This window comes from Bombyx mori, chromosome 22 (assembly GCF_030269925.1).
Source record: "Bombyx mori chromosome 22, ASM3026992v2".
NCBI classification, from domain to species: Eukaryota; Metazoa; Arthropoda; class Insecta; order Lepidoptera; family Bombycidae; genus Bombyx; species Bombyx mori.
In genome coordinates, this window is record NC_085128.1 from 2,367,650 (window position 1) to 2,393,229 (window position 25,580).

Sequence of the window (25,580 nt, forward strand, 5' to 3'; positions counted from 1 at the left end):
AAGGGGAGCTGTGAGCCTGAAATACGCCGACGTATTGGAATGGCTAAAACAGCTATGACGCAGTTGAGCAAAGTTTGGAAAGATCGTAATATTTCGAATAGGACCAAAATACATCTTGTGCACTCACCGGTCTTTCCAATCGCTCTCTATGGAGCAGAAACATGGACCATAAAAGCAGCTGACCGAAACAGACTTGATGCTTTTGAAATGTGGTGCTGGCGCCGCCTATTAAGGATTCCATGGACAGCCCACCGCACGAACATCTCGGTCCTACATCAGCTTAAAATGGAGAACGCTCAACGCCTGTCTGCCACCTGTCTGCAACGCATAATGCGCTACTTTGGCCACGTTGCCCGCAGAGGTGTAGACAACTTGGAACGTCTGATAGTCACTGGGAAAGTAGAAGGAAAACGTCCTAGAGGCCGGAGCCCCAAACGTTGGTCCGACCAGATCTCCGAGCAAACCAGCGGAACACTTAGCGCTGCACTACACCAGGCAACTGACCGGAATCGATGGAGGCTGACAGTCGACAAGCTAAAACGGAGTCACGATCCTCAGCAATGAGAGAGCGATGGAGAAGAATAGCCGCCTTTAAACTCGTAATAAACTAACAGTGAATAATACTTATGTAAATTTTGTGAGTTTTACTTACATAAGTTATTACAAGCTATTTACATTATCAGCAATCGTAGTCCTTCATAATTTTTTAGCATTGAGCAGTAATTCCGACACTTAATAATGTTGTATACTCTAACATAGATTATACACTTAATATATGTACTCTAAAATTGATTTGTCTATGGTGGTGACTCATTTCTTGGATTTATTCATAGATTATACACTTATTATATTTGAGATTTATTTATGAATAATCTGCCTTAATAACAGTATTATCACTTTTTCACGTTTTTCTAATTCTGTAATTTACTAGATATCAGTTTGTTGGGTATTATTACCTATTTTTTGTGTGTTAAAAGTTCATAAAAGCCTTCAAACTGGGGAACGAAATGTCATCCTCCGCAATGGAAAGTATCCTTTTCAGAAATGTTTATCATAACAATAAGTTAATTTTATGATATCATTATTTAAAACTGTGTCCGTAAGAGAACCTGCTGATGTAAGTAGAACGGAATGATTTTATATAATAAATTTTGATCAAATAATGCAGTTAAGACTGCAGTTTTCCTTTGCGCAAATATTTTAATAAATTGGTTATTGCAACTACTTTTATAAATTTATGTATAGTTAAGCATTTTTAGTGCTGCTGAATTCCCTTTAGCTCTTGAGCTTCAGGAGCACTGCTGATATCTATACATATTTAATTTTCAATTGATAGACATCTTTTGTAACCTGCATGGAAGCTGACAAGCACCACTTGCCAACATTTAGACCTTGCCTTACTGAGGTATATCTGCCTTACTTAGGTATATCCTGGTGTCTACTGACACTTTTGCCAATCTAACCTGGCTTCTACCATCAAGAATTCCTTCTTTTAGTAAATGTGACTGGTAAACATGTTTTGTCTATGTACTATGTATTTATTATATACGTATTATGGCTAGATTATTTGTTAATGCTTAGGCATAGTAGTTAGTATAGTAGAATTTTTTGTTAAAGAATCTAAGATCTTCAACACAGATCTTAAGCACTCAAAACAATGATTATCCTTAATTGAAACAATCAGAACATTTATTTAATTTAAAATTTGCTGTGAAGGAGTTAGAACGCAATTCAAAAAAATGTGAAAAAGAAGAAAAACTAGAAAAAGAGAAAGCTAAGAAAGCTATACAGAAAGGTAACATGGAGGGGGCACGAATACATGCAGAGAATGCGATTAGGCAGAAGAACCAAGCTCTCAACTACCTAAGGATGTCAGCGAGAGTTGATGCTGTTTCTAGCAGAGTTCAAACAGCATTAACAACTAGAAAGGTACACTAATAATAATATGTCACATTGGTATTTTTATTTTTTTATTGCTTAGATGGGTGGATGAGCTCACAGGCCACCTGGTGTTAAGTGGTTACTGGAGCCCATAGACATCTAGAACGTACATGCGCCACCCACCTTGAGATATAAGTTCTAAGATCTCAGTATAGTTACAACGGCTGCCCCATCCTTCAAACTGAAACGCATGCATGACTCACAAGAGGTCCTACCACCAGTAAAGTATGGTATTCCATGTAACAGTGTTATTCAGATTTCTTTGGAAATAAGTAAATGATTTAAATTTATAATTTAGTTATATACCTTTTAAAAAGTTGTACGGATCAGGACAGAAGATATTATAGATATATATATATATATACAATTAAATAATTGTCTATAATTTAAGGTTACAAATTCAATGGCCGGTGTAGTAAAAGCAATGGATGCAGCAATGAAATCAATGAACTTAGAGAAAATTTCTACACTAATGGACAAGTTCGAGAGTCAGTTTGAGGATTTGGATGTCCAGTCGTCCTACATGGAGAATGCGATGTCACAAACTACGACAACTACAGTTCCCCAAGGAGACGTTGATAATTTACTTCAACAGGTTGCAGATGAAGCTGGGTATGAATTTTTTAACCTTTTTTTCTATTACACATTAAATTTGTCTTGTAAATGAATGGTGTACTAATTAGTTTAGCTAAACTTAATATCATATCAATTATATTAAAATAGGTTTTTTTTATTGCTTAGATGTGTGGACGAGTTCACAGCCCACCTGGTGTTAAGTGGTTACTGGAGCCCATAGATATCTACAACGTAAATGCGCCACACACCTTGAGATATAGTTCTGAGGTCTCAGTATAGTCACAACGGCTGCCCCACCCTTCAAACCGAAACGCATTACTGCTTCACGGTAGAAATAGGCAGGGTGGTGGTACCCACCCGCGCGGACTCACAAGAGTTCCTACCACCAGTATAATACAAAAGTATGCCTTGATTATATATTTTATAACTAGGTATGTAAGTTCAATAGTTGCTTTTTATAATCATCTCACTTGATGAAGTACAATATAAACACCAATTGTAAGAATGAGTAGATTGTTTTATAATCATAAGTTTATGTGCAAGAAATCTATTAAAATTGTGTTAATTTGTTTTCAAGGTTGGAGCTAAATATGGAACTTCCATCTGGTGTTCCGAGCACATCTATTGGTACCGCAACTGTTGTTTCCCAAGAACAAGACGAACTCACACAGAGACTTGCCAGGTTGAGACAAGCAGAATAAATGTGAATCAGTTTAATTGGATCAGAGCTATTGTAATACATGTAAATGTTCAAACCTTAAAGGTATGGTTGTTGGTAATCAAATTATAAACAAATGTTCTCATATTCTCTGAAATATGGTATTTTTAATTATCATTTTTCACGGATATTTAATTAAAATCTGTCAATGAACAAATCTATCTTTTAAACAATAGCTAGATCTTTGTGAGATTGTGTCCAATTTGCATGTGTCTTATAAAATGCTACTGCTGTATAGATTATATTATTCCATGTATTATAAAATTTATAAATAGTAAGTTTTTAATTTTATAAACTAATTCTATAAATGAATATTTTGTACGATGAACACAATGAATATTGGAATTTATTCCAAGCTCATTAATTAGTATATATTAAGAAAAAGTATGTTACATTGATAATTCACATTAATGTCTCTTAATGTTTCACTTTTTTCCTTATTCTGTATTTTTTTTTATTTGTATGGATAAAAGTGAATTCTCTCATAAATATTTTTGGTTTAACCACAGGTTTTATTGTTTCTTAAGCCTTGCATATCGGTCCCACTATGCGCATAGGAAGGGACGTTTAGATAAGAACATCTATTAAAACAGTCATGGTCTAAGCATTCAATCGTATATTATAAATTATAATAAAGGAACTTTCTAAAATTGTTTAGCTATGCTTTCGGACGTCCCGCAAAAAAATAATGCATTGTTTTTCAAGAAAAAAGAGAAAAGTTCGATTTTATTTGACTTTGGTAACATCAATGTTTCATTTCGTGATCTAAACGAGGAGGAATTTAAGAGACACGATATAATTTTTAAAAACCTATTCTTATAGTTTTTTGACAAACAACATATTTTCAATTGATGTGGAACTTAACGTGCAGGACAGAACTGAAATTTCTAGATATATAGAGATTAATAGTAATGAGCTAGGTTCTCGGCAAATCGTATAGGCAATCATACCCGTTTTATGAACGGGGTAATGAGTTTAGGAATACCGTGAGTTGGCCACCAGACAGCCACCCCGTGTATTGCATTAGCACAGAGCGGCCTGGGAGGAGACTGGTGTTGGTACCACAGAGCAATATCTCGCCCTGTTACGCTGACATAGCCTCTCAAGGCTATCAGCTTAGGTAGGAAAAAAAAACAACAGTTGAAAATTCAGTTGCGAAAATTATAGGGACATTAATAAAATATTATAATACGGGATCTGTGTTACTATTAATATGATTTATATTAAAATAAAGTTACTGTTAAAATATTTCCTTGTTTGCGTATATTTTAGATTTGTGTTATCCCCAATATTTTTGTACCAAATTTATAGCATACAGAATCATTAATATTATCGCTGTCGAAACACCGTTTTCTAGAAGAAATTTTGTTGTTAGTTTGTTATTTGATGACTAGCGAATCCCGGTCACGCTTCGTTGTGAACGTTTCTAAATGTATGAGAAATTGTTCACGCGTCACCCACCGTGATGGTGTAGGGGAATGATACCTCGCCCCGCTTAGCTTACTATGCAGTTATTGTGCATATAGTAATGAGCAGCATACGTTAGTCAGTCAGTGGTCAACGTGCAGCGATCCACCGCAGTCGCTGACGCGAATAAACATGTCATTATACGTAGTGTTTTATTGACCGCTCAGATGAGGTTTATGGAGGACAACACGCAACAAACAACCAACGCACACGCCACCTCCTCCGTCATCACCCAATAAACCTCACAATGGTAATGTGACCGAAACCTTTTCTGAGGTGCTAATATCTGTACTAAATCTCATCAGCATCAAATAATTGTTTACATAAGTCAAACATAGAACAATAAAACAAACAAATGAGAACAGAAACCAAACATCATTTTTTATTTATGCATACTCCTTTTAGACTATCTTTATAGATCTGTTTTGGCACGTACCATCCGGCTCTGGGATGAGCTCCCCTCTACAGTATTTCAAAAGTGCTATGGCATGTCCTTGAAACGAGTTTTGAGGGGAGCGCCCTCAGCAGTGGACAGAGGCTAGGTTGTGCTCCTGAAGTCGCCGAAGTCCATGACCAACGTTGATTGGCATCGATGGCAACAGTAAATAGACCAGGTAGGAACCTGATGTTCGGTCCATATCTATACTATAATAATATTATAAAGAGGAAAGATTTGTTTGTTTGTTTGTTTCGAATAGGCTCCGAAACTACTGGACCGATTTGAAAAATTCTTTTTCCATTAGAAGCCGACATTGTCCCTGATGAACATAGGCTATGAACATAGGCTTTTTTTTATTTTTATTTTATTTAATTTTTTTGGTTTCATGTGTGTTTTAATGTTTCCGAAGCGAAGCGAGGGCGGGTCGCTAGTGTCAAATATAATTGGAATTTCCTGCGCAATTTTTCACTTTTTCTATCTCCTAAAGCCTATACAGGCCATTGAAAAAATGCCGATTGTGTATCATTTAAATCAGGGGCTCCCAAAATTATTTTTCTGGGTCTCTTATCGCCCTCTTTAGACCTGAAGCACCTGCAGTGGGGCGTTATCGCCCACTTTGGGAAATTCTGATTTAAATCATAGATTACGATATTACTTTTCCTTAAAAAACTTTAAGCGGTAGATCTTTAACATAACAATCTTAACCTATTTAATAAAAAATAAATTGTTTTGGGAAGTTTTTATTAAACGAAAAAAAAAATGTGATAAGCTTGAATTGTACACACTAATTATACAACTTGAACGGGCTTTCGGAAATATAGATTAATGCATTGCTAGCGTGTGACGAAGTCGCGCACGTCGATGTAAAACACAATTTTAGTTCGTTCAAAATTATAATTTCACAGTTAGTAAATAATTCAATTATGCTAATAGAGTACGTATAAAGTCTTATGAGGGTACATAACTTAGTATATACACAGCTTTATACATCTTCCACATCCCTTATCTAATATAGAAAACTAATTCGTATTGCATACGTAATGGTAACACATTGAATATTTTTTAAACATCAATGCTTCTAATAAACTTTACATTGTGAATTTTCATATAAATTTTAATAGCATTTATATATTTGTCAAGGAGTCCTCTGTTTTGAATTGTATTGCAGTTAAATTAAATATACTAATGTTTTTTGAGGTAGAGGAACTAGAGGTATGAAACATTAAACAGAGCTCCATAGATACTTCTAAATTTCTTATACAAAATTCGTTCGTCATATAAAACAACATTCTATTTATTACATTTCTAATGCTAAATTCCTAATTTAACACTACTGCTTATTAACAAGCTGTACATTTTTCGTTCATTCAACAATCAATCTGTGAACTAAATACAAAATAGTTTTGACAAAAAAAAATTGACTTAGATTTGTAATCTACAACAATTATTTGGCGTTTTGTTAATCATCTCCAGTTCCTTTGTCTTTGAAAGTGATTTGGTAGAAGATCCAGTCCTCGAAGAATGAAGGCACGAACGCCATGCTCCTTTGGAAGGCGACCGGAGGATCGAGTTTGGATAACTCTTGTTCGTACAGTTGCAAGGACTCGCCGGATGTCGCACCGTTCCCCTGCGCGACACAACATTACTTCAATGTGCTTAGTGAGAATATTTTTAACGTTCTCGATAGCGTAAAAGTTAACTCAAATTTGTACGCAGTTGGAACACTTCGTTTTTGTGAAGTTTCCCATATAGTTTAGATTTTGGAGAGCAACGCTCATTATTTAATATTATTGTTAATGTATGTAGTACATTTGGATTTTTTTGAGCTTCTTAGAAGATTGAAATTAACATAAGACATTGACACCACTGATACCGTTATCTATACACATACAAAAAAAAATGCTTGCAATGCAGTGCACTTAGTGCGTTTTTTTAAACGTTTCGCATGGTGTAAATGTTAACTCAAAGTTGTATGCAGTTGGAATAGCGCCCTCTATTGGCAGATGTAGGCAAACGATCCCATTCCATACAAATATGAGTTAACTTTTACGCTATCGAGAACGTTAAAAAACTCGCACTAAGCACATGGATTATTGTTCAGCAAACGAACGTCGCTGAGGGCCGCCCCTTCTTGGTCGTAGGAAGATCGGATTTTTGTGTTGTGTAAGAACTATTTTCTAAGCAAATTTGATTTGAAATGAATATAATAATAATAAGTTATGGCGCTGTCGCAGAAGCTCCCAACGACATGCAACGTCCGGAGAAGCACCGTCGAACCCAGTTCCAAGTACGGAATATGAATTCGCTCAAAACAAAATAAGTTTCACGACGAAGGCTTAATACTATGTATTTTGTCCATGCATTCCGGTTTGACGAGTAGGGGGGATACATTTAAATAGAGAATAGGGGGATACAATTAAATTGAGGGTTCGATCCCATGTCGCAAGATAGGTTTCAAGACGCATTCGTTGCGCTGTGTACAGAGACGGGCGGTCAGCGACCGGACGGCTGTGAGCTCGCCTTAGAGCTTTCAAAATCTATATTGCATATATTATATATTGCAATCTATACTAATATATAAATCTACAGTGGTTTTTTCGGATGTTCCGTTATAACTACTGAACCATGCATCCGATTGACTTGAAACTTGGTATCCACGTAGGAAATACGTGTACTTAATGGATAGGCTAATATTTATATAAGTGTTGGATTCCCTAATAATAATGACAATAAATAATAATGTCAATTTTAAATGCACAGCGAAGCGGGCGAGTACGGCTAGTGTATTATAATTCTATGCGAGAGTATTTTGAAAAGTTTTTTTTTATAAAATTTTATCTAATGAATTACAAATCAATCAGTTTTTTTTTCAAACTTGGCTAGCATTCACGAGATAGGTGCGTGACGTGGACAGGCCCACAGAGTCCAGACCATCCGTCTATTTCAGTCACTATCGCAGTTGAATAAATATATTTCCGTATCTTACGTGCGTCATAAACTTCCCAGAAGACCGTAATATTCTGAAGGAAGCTTTGAGGATGGTGATCATGAATTCCCAGATTTCTCCCTCTACGGTGTCGGAGATGGGGATGTCGGTGAGGTCGCCGAAGATGTAGTCAACTTTCTTGCCCTCCTTTATGAACTTGTTGACGGTGATCATGCAGTCGGCGACGATTATCTGCAACCAGTTCAGTTACAAGTCCTTCAGTGTGTTCTGAGTTTAGGTTAGCTCTCAAACTTAGTACAATCTATAAACTATCTAATCTAAAAAATGTGGATTAGTATTTAAATATTTTTATCACATGATTAATGATTTTTACACGATCGCAACAACTCTGAAATGCGAAAAGCATGACATTATTTGTACAATATTAATATTGCGTTGCAATCGTGGTCTTATTGTAAATACAGTAATTTTGAAATAGTTTCAACTTAATGTGTATCACAATAAAAGTTCAAAGTTAAAGCATTTTAATATTTGCTCATTTATATTTTTTTCATTAATTTATTTCGGAATTATCGCGATCATCATCAATTAATTAGTTAATTAAATATTAATACAGTCAAAATCTGTTATAACGACATCGAAGGGACTGCTCATATTCAGTCGTAAAAACCGATAGTCGTAACAACCGGTGATGTTTAATGTGTATCGTGCAAGTACAAACAAATCGATAGGGAATTATTGGAAAAATATATTTACATAATACGCAATTTTTCTTCAATATTAATTTGTTTTCTTTTTCTTTGCGACATTTTGAAAGTTTCACGAATAACTCCACAAAGTTTTGGTGCGTCTTGTGTATAGATAAGTAATAAACTAACTGAAGAGATATGAAGAAGCGGTCTTTGACTCTACTGCATGCACGTGTTTTGTTTCTAAGAATTAGAAAAGACCCTACACTAAACTAAATCCTATTGTTTTCTTTCCTGATTTTAATAGCCATTGAAGACAAATGTGGATACCTATTCAAATTGTTTACAATACAGCTTAGCCGGTCGTTCTAACAGATCTAATTCTCCGAAATATTAGTTGAATGTGGTCGTTTTATGAGGTATGTCGTTATAAGCAATGTCGTATAAAGCAATATTTTTAATAAGGCGGTCATATGGCATTCAGCCGGGACCTTTGTTTTAGGTTATTATAACCGGCATGTTGTTATAAACGATGTCGCAGTAAACGGTTTTGACTGTATATATTTTATCACTACATAGTATGAAACAAAGTCGCTTTCTCTGTCCCTATATACCTATGTATGCTTAAATCTTTAAAACTAAGCAACGAATTTTGATGCGGTTTTTTTAATAGATAGAGTGATTGAAGAGGAAGGTTTATATGTATAATAACATCCATTAAATAGTAAAGAAATCAATAATTAATTACAGTTTCCGAAGCGAAGCGAGGGCGGGTCGCTAGTATATTATAATAGTAATAATTAGAAACTATGAAATTCCATAAATTTAGTTAAAAAATAAGTCACCATTTTAATTAATTGCATGGCACAAAATAGAAAGTCATGGTATGACGAATTTTTGTAGTCATAGTTTAACTATCAGTGTAATACTTCTGGGATTAGAAGTCGGTTTTTCTGCGTTATACAATAGGCGCTGTAGACCACATGGGGGGCGATAAGAGACCCAGAAAAAAATGCGGGCGTTGTGTAGAAGTTTGGGAGGCGATTTATAATTTCATCTAAGAGGACTCTGAGACACCGACTGAGCTCTCGATATAGTGGTTTTTAGTAGGTGAAAAAATGGGGGCGCTAAAAATAATTTATTTTCAAAGTGGACAGTAGACAAAATAAGTTTGGGAAGCCCCTGTTCTAAAGTACTATTTTTTACTGATGGTAGGACCTCTTGTGATTCCGGACGGGTAGATACCACCACCCTGCCTATTTCTGCCGTGAAGCTGTAATGAGTTTCGTTTTGAAGGGTGAGGAGGTAGCCGTTGTAACTATACTAAGACCTTAGAACTCACATTTCAAAGTGGGTGGCGGCATTTACGTTGTAGATGTCTATGGACTCCCGTAACCACTTAACACCAGGTGGGCTGTGAGCTCGCCCACTCATACTTTATCCATAATTGATATTTATTTATATCAATAAATATTATGTGTGTTTTACATATACATATGTTTAAGTATCTAATATCACTATAACACTACACCTACCAAGGTTCATCATTCATCTCTGCACTCCCCTAAGGTAAGACTGTCAGAGAATGCCTATGGCATTATGTCCACCTTTATACTGTCAAGTATATAAAGTTATAAATATATCGACGCTTGAAAGGCAAACGTGACTAAGCGACAATGCGTGTACTTTACAGTAGACTAATTTAAAGTTAAAATACCTGAAAAAATTCTATGTTAACGAATCTAGCTGTAGGATTGAAATGATTTTAATAGACCTAGGAATATATATTTTTTGCGTATCGAATATAGTTAGTTATTGCCTATCATTTATGTACAAAGCTGTTATTGTCGCTTAGTCACGTTTGTCTTTCAAGCGTCGATATGCAATAAATAACTAAAAAGTGTGATAGATTACCTCATAGTTAGGTCCCTTGCGTTTCTCGAGTACGTCGCCGCAGATGGAGTTGAGGTGCTTGTTGCAGGCGTTCATGACTAGTTCATCGATTTCCAACATCCACACGTACTTCGGATTCTCTTTTAGCAGCTCGTACAGCAGCGCGCCGTCGCCCCCTCCTGCGGCCGCGAATGAACATTACAAATCATTCACAAAAATAATTGTTTACAAAAAACGAACAAAATACGAAAAAAATAGAAAATAAATTTTAATAAATTTGAATTATAAATAGTGTAAGAAAAAATGATTTTATTGTAAAAAAAAAAGCGTGGGGTGCTTTTCAGGATATTATCAAAATAACCCTGCTATTCATATCTGTTCATAAAATATTTATAACTACTGATACCATGATAGTTGGATTTTCTATAAAAGCGTATTTTATTGTTTTTTTAAACTATTACTTATTTTTCATTTTTTAGTTGAATTTCAATATCGACAATTGTTTTTTAAATATTGTATTCACATCGGTCCTTAAAACAAGTATACCAAATTTCGAGTTAATCAGACGTTTTGAAGGGGGTGAAAATCATGTTCAAAGATGCCGTTACATACTAACGTACATACTGATACGTCTGAAGCTAATAAAAGCGTATTAAAAAGGGGGCCGTATTAATTCTTTTATATATCACAACTGGCGGTTTTTGTTATTCTTAAAGAATAACAAAAACCGCGAAGACTTAGATCAAATGATTTCCATTCAAATATTATTTATTTATTTATTACACTTCATGTAAAGTTTACATTGGCGGACTTAATGCCTAAGGCATTCTCTACCAGCCAACCAAAGTGCAGAGTAAATAGTGGTAGGTGCAACGAGATTTATATTAAACTAGCCGTACTCGCCCACTTCGCTGGGAATTTAAAATTAACATTATTATTTATTGTCATTATTATTAGGGGTCCAACACTCATATAAATATAGCCTATCCATTAAGTACATGTATTTTCTACATGGATACCAAGTTTCAAGTCAATCGGATGCATGGTTCAGTAGTTATAACGGAACATCCGTAAAAACCACTGTAGATTTATATATTAGTACTAGCTGACCCGGCAAACGTTGTGTTGCCTTAAATAAGTTTCTAGGGAAATTCTACTGTAGAAAAAAAAACCTCCTTTAACCACATAATACCTCATTATAAACAAAAAAAATATCCAAAAAAATTCACTTAGGGGTATGAAAAACAGATAGTAGCCGATTCTCAGACCTACTGAACATACTATTGATACACAAATAAAACCAAAAAAACATGGCTGAAAAATGTATAGTATTGTATAGCTCTCAAATATATTAGGTGTATAATCTATGATGTATAGTGAGTACGTAAGACAGGAGACCGGCTTCGTCCTCATCCCTACTACGTGATGTTTGCTGGATGAGTGGTGACACCTGGCGGGGATAGCTGATCGATTGATAGTTGATCAGTAGTCGACCGCCGAGGGCGGGAGATCAAATTCAATTTAAAAAAAATCATAATTAAAGGAACTTGATATTATAAACTCTGAATAAGAATTTATCGTACTACAATTATAATATTTGATTGCCATCTTGCAACCTTATTGCGGATCTGTGCATAGAATAAAAAAAATATTAATCGGGATGGAAAAATAGGGGTTGATCGTATAAGAGTGAAAATTGAGAGTAATACGATTTTTTTTATTTTAAGTCATGACAAAACAAAATAAAAAACTTGCCGAAAAAATTAAAGTTTATAATTAACCAATAAAAAATAGGGGTTGATCGTAGAGGGGTGAAAATTGAGGATTGTATGTATTTTTGTATGTTGTATCATAAAAAAATAGAAATTAAAAATTTTGTCTAAAAAATAAAAATAAAAATTTAGGGGTGGACTACCCCTAAAATTTAGGGGGATGAAAAATAGATGTTGGCCGATTCTCATAGATACCGGATAAGCACAAAAAATTTCATCAAAATCGGTCAAGCCGTTTCGGAGGAGTATGGCAACGAAAACTGTGACACGAGAATTTTATATATTAGATTAGTATAGAAGTATAGATTAATTAAAAATACATACACAATATATATACATATACATACCTACATAAATACATACACATAATAGTTTATACAGTAATAGTCGTCGTGGCCTAACGGATAAGACGTCCGGTGCATTCGTGTTGAGCGATGCACCGGTGTTCGAATCCCGCAGGCGGGTACCAATTTTTCAAATGAAATACGTACTCAACAAATGTTCACGATTGACTTCCACGGTGAAGGAATAACATCGTGTAACAAAAATGAAACCCGCAAAATTATAATTTGCGTAATTACTGGTGGTAGGAACCTCTTGTGAGTCCGCGCGGGTGGGTACCACCACCCTGCCTATTTCTGCCGTGAAGCAGTAATGCGTTTCGGTTTGAAGGGTGGGGCAGCCGTCGTTACTATACTTGAGACCTTAGAACTTGTATCTCAAGGTGGGTGGCGCATTTACGTTGTGGATGTCTATGGGCTCCAGTAACCACTTAACATCAGGTGGGCTGTGAGCTCGTCCACCCATCTAAGCAATAAAAAAAAAAAAAATAATAATAAAAGAAATATATTAATAAATTAACAAATAACTTTATCTTAAGTTCATGACGATTCCGCTAACTTAATATTAAAAGCGGCCAAACTTCATACATCGCGATTAAAACTTAATAAACAAATAATGAATACTAATTGCGTAATACATGCGACCCGTGTCCTCATGTCGAATGATCCAACCACAACGGCTGATTCAAATCAGACAGACACCAATTTTTCTAAATTAACACGTATTCATGGACAGCTTGTGCGATGACCGGAAGAATCCAAAAGGTAGACGTTAAAGGAAAGAGATCTTCCGGTGTCTTACTTAATAAGGGTGTTCCTCAGGGTTCCATATTGGGTCCCTTCTTATTTCTTGTCTATATCAATGATTTACCAAAGTTTATTGAAACCCGTCACGAGGTCGTATTATTCGCTGATGATACATCCTTATTGTTTAAAATTAAACGACAATTGGGAGATTATGACGATGTGAATGATGCTATCTCGCGCGTGGTACATTGGTTTAGTGTTAATAATCTGTTATTAAATAACAAAAAAACAAAATGTATAAAATTTACCACACCTAATGTTAGACAAGTAGACACTAATATCATTGTAAGTGGAGAGACACTGGAGCTTGTTGATTCGACAGTTTTTCTTGGTATAGCAATTGATTCCAGGCTGCAGTGGGGTCCTCACATATGCAAGTTAGCGAATAGACTTAGTTCTGCAGCGTTTGCGGTAAAAAAAATACGAACGTATACTGATGAAGATACGGCACGTCTAGTTTATTTCAGTTATTTTCATAGTGTTATGTCCTATGGCATTTTGCTATGGGGCAATGCTGCCGATGTCGAAGCGATTTTCATCCTGCAGAAGAGGGCTATTCGTGCTATTTATAATATGCACCCGAGGGAATCCTTGAGGGACAAGTTTAAGGAAATCAAAATTCTAACTTTAGCGTCCCAATACATTTTTGAAAATTTATTGTACGTGCGTAAAAACATTGTAGAATTCCCCAGAGTCTGCGATTTGCATAATGTGAACACTAGGAACAAACATAGGCTTGCGTTGCCGGCGGCTCGAATTAAGAAAATAAGCAACTCTTTCAGGGGGCTGGGTGTACAACTTTTCAACAAGATCCCACAAAACGTTCAACTACTACCTGTTCATAGATTTAAGAAAACTGTCAAGGAACGTTTGTGCAACAAGGCATATTATAAAGTTAAGGATTTTCTACTAGATGGCACTACGTGGGAATGAGGCGTTCGCTCCTGGCCTTTTCATTTTTCATTATTATTATTATTTATTTGAATTGTATTTTTTTGACTTGTTTTTTCTTATACTGTAAATATGTTTTCTTGTTTAAAAAAAAAAAAAAAATAGTTGTGAAAATACAAAAAAAAAAGCCCGCTGAGTTTGTTTCGCCGGTTCTTCTCAGGACTGTGGCTTTTTTTGGAACCGGTGGTAGAGTTAACATTTTCTTTTACATTTTGACATTCAACAAGTGTGTTTTTGATGACATCCAAGTTGAAATAAATGATTTTGAATTTGATGATTAAAAAAAACATCGCAAGTGTAAAAATTTCAATCTAAAAATGTGTTTTTTGATAGCTTAGACGCGGGTAACAGCTTGAGCCGTTAAATTTGTATTTGTAATTTGCTATTTGAAAAATAGCTTTGAAGCTGCCCTGGTATTAAGTGGTTACCACAGCCTATAGCTATCAATCAACGTAAATGCCGCTGACCACCTTGATACATGACTTTTATGTTTCAAGTTTCAGTACAACGGCTGCCTCATCCTTCAAAACGAAACCCATTACTGCTTCATGGTATAAGTAGACAGGGTCGTGGTACATTGTCGTGCGAGCTCACAAGACTACCTACCACCAGTAAGGAGTCATCCATAAATTATGGGACTCCGTTAACCATTTAACAACAAGTGGACCGTGTATTCATGCACCGGACTACACAATAAAAAACGATCTAAAGTTGAAACGGAAAAATAACAAATTAGCATATTGATTTCAGAAGTCTTCATCTTCACGATAGACGATTCCAGATGTTAGATAAGTACCAAATGTTTTTATGTGAACTTTGTGCAAAGTTCAAAGCTTTTGGATACTTTGGACGCCAAAGTATTTATTTTCTCCAATGTACGATATCACTATGTACTGTTGCTATCGGCGAATCCATTAAAGCAGTATTATTATAATGTGTTACATGCTAATTATGTTTATAGAATTAATTTCGTATAAGTTAATGTTAAAAGACTAAAAACGAGTGTTTGTATGATTGTCCTCTATACGTTCATAAACAATTTCCAAAAAATCATGTTTATTTTTAATTATCTCTATCCCCATTAATGTAGCGTTATCGGCTTAGATACCTATTGAATATTTGGTATATGTTGAAGAATGTTATTCTTCACGACAACCTAAATCTAGAACCGAAACGTAAGTATTTTAAGGAAGCGTCAGAACGCTACTTTGTTGATAAAGCAGCGTGACACGATAACCCTCTTATCGTGGCTGCCGCTAATTATATATCCGACTAAAAAATCTAAAAACATGTCTCTTCAGGAATCCTGCGGATCCACTGTCGTCGCTTTTAGACCCTTCAAGCACCGGTCACCGTCCTCGTCGAACTCGTCGCCTTAGACTTCCAACTTATGAGTGTCTGGTACAAAGCGCACGAAGAACGCACAAGCAAACAAAGTAGGTAGGTAGGTAGGTGGTGAGTCCGCACGGGTAGGTACCACCTCCCCGCCTACTTCTGCCGTGAAGCAGTAATGCGTTTCGGTTTGAAGGGTGGGGCAGCCGTTGTAACTATACTGAGACCTAAGAACTTATATCTCAAGGTGGGTGGCGCATTTACGTTGTAGATTTCTATGGGTTCCAGTAACCACTTAACACCAGGTGGGCTGTGAGCTCGTCCACACATCTAAGCAATAAAAAAAAAACAATAAAATATTATTTTTGCATGCAAAATACCCAGCGTATGTAAATTAATAATATGAACCTATTTCAACGGTCGACGCTATCTATCACTATACAAAAAATTTACACGAAATCTGGAACTGAAAATACCGATTCGAATTCAATTAAATCTAAGAGAATATATTTTAGGAAATTAGAAAAAGTTACCAACAAAACGGCCGCAACAAAGCGTTGCTCTGTACATATCACGCGAAAATAATTTAGCAAAGTGGCTTCCGCTCAATTGGATACAATTGAAGGCCATTATCCGTTTCAAATTTCAATTGTGCTAATTTATAACCATCAATTGGTTGGTTATAAATGAAGCGACGAGACTTTAATCGAGCGGGTTCTTAAATTCTATTGAATTAAATTATTGAACGTGGCTATTAAGTTTTTTTACCTAATCATTGGTAGCCTAAGACGCTATTTAAACTACTCGCGGACCGGTAAGCCCATTCGCTTAAGCTGAAAGAATTACTAACACTAACCCTAGCAAAAGCAGCGCTTCGCTAAATCTACCGCCGGATCGGAATCGCGACCCACTGAGCAGATCCCGCGAGAAACTCAGTTGGCTAATGGTATTGCGTAAGGGTAATGCCTAGTAACGCAAGACTACTTCGCGGCTGAAATAGACAGGTTGTTGTTACTATCCGTGGGGGCTTACAATAAGTTCTATCGCCAGTGTAATAATATGCAGGTAGGCAATCGCAGTGCGTTGCTATAAAACTCAGAGATCGCTTGTGCCCATTTTCCCATGATTCCCTTAGTCTTTTACGACATCTAGGGGAACAGATAGGATAATGGTATTTGAAGCCGGGTTCGACTGGTAATTATTAAATTTAACCAAAATTAGATTATAGATTATATTAAATCATCTATCTATATGTAGAAAAAGATAATGTATGTGTATATATGAGGCCGTCAGCGCCAAAGTGGCCTAAGCTTACCATAGATAGTATGGAGGTAAATAGGTTTGAATTTTCATGAATTTGAATTTGAGTAGGCAAAAAAACAATACGTGCAAAAATTATGTGTACAAAGCTATCTGTTATCTACGGATGAAACTTGGATAGGCCGGTTTTGCATCAAAATTTATTAATTTTAAATAAATTCCAATATACGTCATATAGTCAATAAAATTAGATTTAATATTAATAATGCAATTTATAATGCTTTTGACAATAATAACTGCATCTTGACATCCAAAAAATATGCATTTAAATTAATAGACTTAAATAATATAATAAAATTTAGATATTTAAGGACATCAAAAAATGAAATATTTAAATTAACGAATAAAAATTTTAGACAAGTAGCAACATCGCTACACTATTTTATACACAATTTCCTAGCTATAAATTTAGCTAAAAAAATACCTGCTTCTATTGAGCAGGAAAAAGATATGACATGTTATAAGACTTTGGAATCTGCTTCCAATTTAAATTAATTAGTAAGACAAAGGAGTCACACTCTTGCAATTACAAATCAATTAATACACCAACTAGATTATACCCATCAAAAGACGTTAACGTTTCAATTATTAACATATTCAATTTGGTGCATCAAAATTTACAAGGGATGATGGGTAAAGAGCTAGAAATTGAAATGTTTTTAAATATGCATAATATTAATGTATTCTGTGTCACTGAGCACTGGTTTAGAAACTATGAATTATTGTTTAATTTTAATGATCACCAGTTGTCAAGTTCCTTCTGCAGAGAGAACGCTATTCGCGGTGGCTCACTGATTCTCGTTAGTAAATGTTTGAAATGTAAGGAACGAAAGGATGTAGTGGCCCTCTCTGTTGAGAGAATTATTGAAATTTCCTGTGTTGAGCTTGAGCACCTCATCGTTGTCTGCGTCTACAGACCTCCTGATGCGTTATATGATTCTTTTGAAAATATTTTGGAAAATGTATTGCTAAAGCTTTCTGTCTCTAATAAACAAATTTTGGTATGTGGTGATTTTAATATTAATCTTTTAGAAAACACAAATACCACTATTAGATTCAGAACACTGTTAAAGTCATATAACCTCCCAAACTTATTTTTAGAGCCTACTAGGACAACGACCACATCGGCAACATGTTTAGATTACATATTTACAAATGTAACACCGACTAACAAAAAAATTATTAATCAGTTAACATCAGACCATAGTGGACAATTTCTGTCTTTTGAATCTAATATGAATCCTAAAGATAAAAATACTCTTGTGATTGTTCCTATTAATAAAAAACGAATTGAGAAGTTTAGAAATAATATTAAGCAAGAACATTCAGAAATTATTTATAACAAAAACCCAAATTTGTCATACCAGAATATGTTTCAGAGAATTAATTTGGTCTTTACTGATATATTTATTCCTAAAACTGTAACATTAAAAAACAAAACAGTGTTCAGCGAGTGGGCCACCACCGGAGTGTACAAGAGTAGAAAAAGGTTATATGATCTGTACTCTGAAAAAGCTTATAATAATGATGAAACATTTCATCAATATGTCAGGAACTATTCAAAACTATTTAGAAAAGTTTGTTTAGCGGCAAAATCTTTACATTTAAGTGATTTAATAAAAAATGCCCCTGACAAGATAAAGATGACTTGGAACATCATTGGTAGAGAAAGTGGAAAAGTCAGAAATAGCCACCAAGAATTCTCATTAAAAATAGATGATAAATTGGTAACTAGTCATGAAGATGTGGCTAATGCTTTTGAAAAGTTTTTCTCTGACATTCCAGTTTCAACTACCACTTCTCTAAATTCATCCCCCACAGCAGCTGAAATATTATTGCATAAACATGCCAACAAATGTAATGAAATTTTTAAATTTAAGGAAATTAATTCAAGCAGTATAATAAAAAGTTTTAATAGCCTTAATGTAAAAAATACAGCTGACTTGTGGGGAATATCAGTAAAGATTTTGAAGTCTGTAATAGACATTATTGCTCCTCATCTTGTTAGTATTTTTAATGACTGTATTAGGTGTGGTGTATTTCCTGACTTAATGAAACATAGTAAAGTGATTCCTCTTTTTAAATCTGGTAGTACTGATGACCCCTCTAACTATAGACCTATTTCAGTACTCCCTACGTTGAGTAAAATTTTTGAAAAAATTATTTTGACCCAACTTTTAGAACATTTTAATTCAAATAACCTGCTTCATAATAAACAATTCGGGTTTACCAGGGGTCGCTCTACAACTGATGCAGGTGCTTATCTAGTCAAAAATATTTTTAAATCTTGGGAGGAATCGCATGATTGTCTTGGAATTTTCTGTGACTTATCCAAAGCATTTGACTGTGTTGAACATGAAACATTGGTGAGGAAACTACATCACTATGGTATTAGGGATGGTGCATTGGAACTTATTACTTCCTATTTATCAGGACGGATACAAACAATAGATGTGAAAGGTAATAGATCTTCAGGCACCTTGTTGAAAATGGGTGTACCTCAGGGTTCCATTTTGGGTCCTTTTTTATTTCTAATATATATAAACGATTTACCTAGTTTTATTGAGTCCCGACACGAGGTCGTATTATTCGCAGATGATACATCTTTATTATTTAAAATTAAACGACAACTACAAGTCTATGACGAAGTGAATGATGCGATTTCGTGTGTGGTTCATTGGTTCCGTATCAATAACCTATTATTGAATAGTAAGAAAACTAAATGTATTAAATTTACTTTAAAATGTATTAAACCATCTTTAAATGTGAGTCAAGTGGATAGTGATGTAATTGTTTCTGAGGAATCATTGGAGCTTGTTGAGTCAACCGTATTTCTTGGTATAACAGTGGACTCCAAACTGCAGTGGGGACCTCATATTCATAAATTGGCGAGTAAGCTCAGCGCTGCAGCATACGCAGTAAAAAAAATTAGAATGTTAACAAACGCGGACACGGCTCGTTTAGTTTACTTTAGTTACTTCCACAGTGTCATGTCCTATGGCATTTTGCTATGGGGCAATGCGGCCGATGTAGAAATGATATTTATTCTGCAGAAAAGAGCTATACGTGCTATTTATAACATGCACTCAAGGGAATCCCTGAGGGAGAAATTTAAAGAAATTAAAGTTCTCACTATGCCATCCCAGTACATTTTTGAAAATTTGATGTATGTTCGTAAACATATTGAGGAGTTTCCTAAACAGTCGGACATACATAATAGAAATACTAGGAACAAACATAAGCTTGTTGTGCCGATGAGTAGGTTACATAAGATACGAAATTCATTCGGGTGTTTGTCTGTGCGCCTGTACAACAAAATCCCACATGATGTTCAGAACCTACATATACATAGGTTTAAGAAAACTATTAAAGAACATCTGTGCAATAAAGCTTACTATAAAGTCAATGATTATCTAGAAGATTGCACAAAGTGGGAATGAGTTGCTCGCTCCAGGCATTTCAATATTGTAGTAATTGTTACGTTATAATACTCAGTGTAAAAAATTCATATTTAAAAAAATAATAATATTAAAAAATAAATAAATAATAATTTTATATGTAAAAAAAAGACATGCCCGCTGAGTTTCTTGCCAATTCTTCTCAGGACGGAGGCTAGTTCTTGTGAATTGGCGGTAGTTCTTTTGACGTTCAACAAGTATGTACTTTCATTTATGTTGAATAAAAATTTTTTGATTTGATTTGATTTGATTTGATAGGCTTGATTATAAAAAAATCGGGGTTAGGCCACTTTTGTGCTGATGGCCTCATATAATAATATATTCACTTAAAACTCGAGAACTGTTAGTCAAATAGATATCAAATTTTGCATACTAAGAAACGGCGATATGACCACTCAGACAAACATAGTTAGGTTAGTATCGCTGGGCTAGCAGTGATTTTTATCTTTTGAACCCTAGGTCGAATTGATATGAAATTTATACATAATATATATAAACGAAAACATAAATGTATAATTATATAATAATGTTTATAAAAATAATACGCTTTAATGTTCACCTAAACTTATCTTATGATGTTAGCTTTCTGAATCGTCTTATGTCCTAATAGCTTTTATGTTTTAATGTAAAGTTGCATTTTTTTCGGGCGAAGCCGCGGGCGTAGCTAGTTACATTATGTAGACAGCAGATAGCCAGGTAGCAAATATACCTACATTTATTTACATGGTTAAGAAAGATTCGGATAGTCAGTTTTCCTTGCGATTTCATGAAATCTATACAAATAAATAAAATTGGAGTGTCTGTTTGTAATAATAAAATAACCACTTTTTACTAAATGCGTAAGTATGTATACCACAGTACATATACCAAAATATTTGTTTAAAAAATTTTGTCTGTCTATCTGTTTGTTCTGGCTAATCTCTGGAACGGTTGGACCGATTTTGACGAGACTTTCACTGACAGGTAGCTGATGATATAAGGAGTAACTTAGGCTTTTTTTAGACTAGCTTCGCCCCGCGGCGTCACCCGCGGTACGACGGGATATAACATCGCGGGACTCAGCTATCGATAATCAAATTTAATGTTTCCGAAGCGAAGCGAGGCCGGGTCGCTAGTCAATAATAAAATTTAATGTTTCCGAAGCGAAGCGAGGGCGGGTCGCTAGTTAAGAAATAAATTTGCCATTCACATGTGAAGAACAGTTATACTTAAGCAATGTACTTAGACTTTATATTTCAACACGAGCGGCGGCAGCGCTTTTACATAGTTCAATAATCGTTGAGAACCTCTGCGAAGCACGGCTCTTGCTAGGGTTCGTGTTAGCAACATCGTCAGGTTTGAGCCCCGTGAGCTCACCTACTAGCCCAGTGACGCTGACATGATCTCTCTAGACCACCAGATTAGGTAGGGAAAAAAAGTTTGAGAATCAGATTGCCAGTGAGAATCAACAAAAGGAAATCACTTCTGCAGTTATGAATGTTGATTGGGACTGACAAGTTCCCGAGAGAGATTGCTCGTTGTAAAGCAATTTACTAAACTGTATAACCGGTAGTCATTTGCGAAATTGCAGTCCACGTCGTAGATTGAAACCCTTGATTTATTTTATCTGTGGAGTAAATTGGTAAGGAGTCTTTCACCATCACAGATCAGCCATATACATTATGTATTCCAAACTTACCGAGTATGACAATTTCCTTTCCTTCATAATTCTCCTTGTTTCTCTGCATCAAAGTTTCAGTGTAAATTAGATCAGCTTCTGAGATATCTATAAATAAATAAAAGTGTAAACTTTTTTAACACACTATGGCATTTTAAAATTTAATTAATTAAGTCGATTTAATCTATTTAATTATTCATTTCCGTGAGAGACAAATCATGCCCCAATATTACGCAATATCAAGGGTGGATCAAATTATGAGAAGGGTTGAGAACAAATCTAAATAAGGATTAAGCTAGGGGAATCATTTTTTGAGATTTTATCAAGTTATTGACAACAAGTCCCCAACAGTCCAATAACTGTTCGTAAAAATGAGTTAGCAAATATATTTGTACAAAACAAGAAAAGGAAATAAAAAAAATAAAATTATAAACAGAAGAATACAAAATTTATGGAGAATTCAATATATGGGAATTTAGTATGGATTTTGATTATGATGGGATGATTATCATATTGAGATTGGAATTGTATTTAAATTTATTTTTTAGAAACTATCCTGTAATTTCATTTGATTTGGTCCTTCCCACAATCTTGATTTTGTCTAGCAGTTTAAGAAACAATGAATATAGGAGTGGGTTCCCACTAAAGCCACTTTTCCATTTTATTTTTGGGAATAAGTTTACATCTATAAATATTTATCATATTTTAGTTGTTGTTTTCGTCTGGACTTTTTTAAGTTAACTTGTGTGACACCGGAATTTCCTTCCAGTCCATTAAAAAAAACCACTGGCCAATTTTTTATGGGGTCACTTTTAAATAAACCAGACAGCTGTTTTAAGCAAAGCAATCTAATCACTTTACAGAGATTAATCAATTTTACTAATGCAAAAATTTTACTGTACACAATTTTAAAAAGTCAATTACACTTACTTTGTAAATCATCCAGCACTAACATGTTTCCTAATGACTTAGAATGAACAATTTGAACTCTTTGGAATGGAGATTCTTGATCAAATACAACTTCATCAATATCATATTCGAGGAGACGTCCATCTATAGATTTAAAATTCATAAGATAAAAAAAATATTTATGTGCCATTTAAAGTAATGCTATAAGGCTTCTTCATTGTCTTTCTGTGGTGGTGGCATTTTGTCTTTTCCTTCCTTATTTCTACCTAACTTTAAATCTGAGCACTAGACTCTGGCCTGTTGTGAGGTGGTACCATTTTCCTATTGAGAAGCAATTGTGTATTATGGTCTAAAGCAGTTATCCAGTAAGATAGCAGTTTTCAGGTAAAATCGAACCTCATACCAAGGTTATTGATTAATACCAGGTGGGCTTTGAAGTTATCAGGAGGAACTAAAGATTTTCTCGTTATGTACTCATAGTATCTTTGTTAGATTTTTAAGGAGGGTTATTTAAGGAACATAATATTGAAATTTTTTAATTTTTTTAGAAATTGAGAGCTTGCATGCACTGCTAGAAATGAATGAGTAGGAGGTATCAAAAATTATGAACGACCTGAAATTAATCAATAGAAAATTAGTGCCATTTACATACCTGAACTAGGATAATATCTACCAAACAAACATCTCTTTAGTGGAATATATGTTTGTGACTTTATACTAGAAATATATTTTTTAATTTTGCTTTCAAGTTCTTTGGCAGTCTGTGAACAAAATTGCAGATTATATTTTTATTGTTTTCAGGATTCTTTGAATGAGTTAATTGCAAATAAGTTGCCCGGTAGAGGTATAACTTCCATTAAATTAATAACTGTCCTCTACATTAAAATAAGCAAGATAGTATTACAACGACTTTGAAGGCTTGCAAATTTTTATGCAATTAAGGTAGTCCATAAAAAAATTGGTCCTTCAGTTAATGCTTAATTTTTTTTAAATTAAAATCTTAGTATTTTTAACAATGCATAGAAAAGATCATATGATAAAATGGTTAAACTATTTTTAGTACTTCTTATTTTTTCTACCGAGTTTCGCAAAGACTTTACAATAATAATATAATGTGCCAAAATAAAATAATAGCACTCAATACATTCAATCGATATAATCCTCACCTTGTGATCGATCACGGACTCCTCATTTCCGCCCTTGTAAAATTCAATATTTAAAGTAATGAAACCTCGGTCAAACATCCTAACGGATACAGTCGTTCCTTTATTACCGGTTAATAATTTCAATGAACCATCTTCCAATTTTATGTCGGTGGCTAGGATCAAATTTGGTATATATTCTTTTAATAGAGTTTCCAATTGTCCAAAGATATCTTTTTGGCCGTTTTCATCTTCCAGACGGGCCGCTTCAATCGAGAAATCCAATAAGATATTGTGAACTGACATTTTACAGTGATGTATTAAATTTTGTTTTGTTACTGTATAATCTAATTATTAACCGTCGATTAAGCCGGCAAACCAGACGACGCACACGGAGTTTTGAAACCGATCAATAATGTGAATTGCATAGATTATACACTTTGGTGAATTGTGAATTACAAATTACAATTTTATTATGAATTTATTTCCGGTCTGTGCTCGCATAGGGTTGTGCATGCCTTTTTGGCGGGAACTCGAGAAGTGAAGTTGTGTGATTTGTTTTATTTTGTCTATTTAGTGTTTCTTCAGGTGTAAATGTGTAATAACGGTGATTTATTAACTGTTTAGTATCTGAGAAAGTGCACAAATGTGGGAAAATGAAACAAAGCCGCTGAACGTAGCTTCTCGGGATCCTCCAAAAAGTCCACTGAAAAAGTCTCAGTAAATGATCACCATTTTACTGAGGTTATATTTCATCTCATTTCGTTTCATTTTCATTTCATTTCATTTGACTCCATATTATCATTTTTCATAAACATAAGAAAATAAATTAAAATAAGACTTAATGGTCTTAGTTACCAGGTCATAAAATCCCTTTAAAAAAAGAGGTTGTGCATAGATAAGGATATCATACGATGATTTCTATTAGCTAGTTCTAAATAGAGGTCAGCAGCGAAACAACTTTTCACAGCTATGCTTTGGTATATTGCTGGTAAGACAGGTGGCTACTCTGCTCAAAAGTTTTCGAATGGCAATCGCACGCTGTAAGGCGCATTGTGGGTAGGCCTTTCACAACGGTTCGAAGGACCGACCTGGTGAAGGTCACGAGATCTGCTCGACTGGTCACTGTAGCCAACTTCGGAAAAGGCCTGTGTTTATAAGGTGATGATGGAAATGCCGTGATTTAATATTTTCCATTTGCCCAAAACACGTCATTTCGGA

General features: G+C 34.7%; 2 protein-coding genes across 2 annotated transcripts; one reads left to right on the forward strand and one right to left on the reverse strand.

Moving 5' to 3' along the window:
* Positions 1–833: 833 nt before the first annotated feature.
* On the forward strand, positions 834–4,062 carry LOC692931 (chromatin modifying protein 1b). Its single transcript, NM_001046773.1, is given in 4 exon segments — positions 834–1,029; positions 1,685–1,929; positions 2,333–2,553; positions 3,095–4,062. Coding segments are annotated over 4 exon segments (612 nt in total). The 5' UTR covers positions 834–1,007; the 3' UTR covers positions 3,219–4,062.
* Positions 4,063–5,865: 1,803 nt separating this feature from the next.
* Positions 5,866–25,219, reverse strand: LOC101742636 (spermine synthase). Its single transcript, XM_004924744.5, has 7 exons — positions 24,384–25,219; positions 23,870–23,978; positions 23,239–23,361; positions 22,330–22,416; positions 10,692–10,849; positions 8,128–8,319; positions 5,866–6,768 (listed from the first exon to the last, which is right to left on the reverse strand). Exons 1-7 carry the CDS (start codon positions 24,663–24,665, stop codon positions 6,601–6,603), a joined length of 1,119 nt encoding a protein of 372 aa, XP_004924801.2. The 5' UTR covers positions 24,666–25,219; the 3' UTR covers positions 5,866–6,600.
* Positions 25,220–25,580: the final 361 nt, after the last annotated feature.

Bases quoted from the DNA above. Each gene is read 5' to 3' on its own strand.
- LOC101742636 (XM_004924744.5), bottom strand. From the start codon at position 24,665: ATGTCAGTTCACAATATCTTATTGGATTTCTCGATTGAAGCGGCCCGT. The intron at 23,979-24,383 runs GTGAGGATTATA...TTTTGTTCACAG, and splicing joins AGTCCGTGATCGATCACAAG to ACTGCCAAAGAACTTGAAAG. The intron at 23,362-23,869 runs GTATGTAAATGG...TTAAATCTATAG, and splicing joins TAGATATTATCCTAGTTCAG to ATGGACGTCTCCTCGAATAT.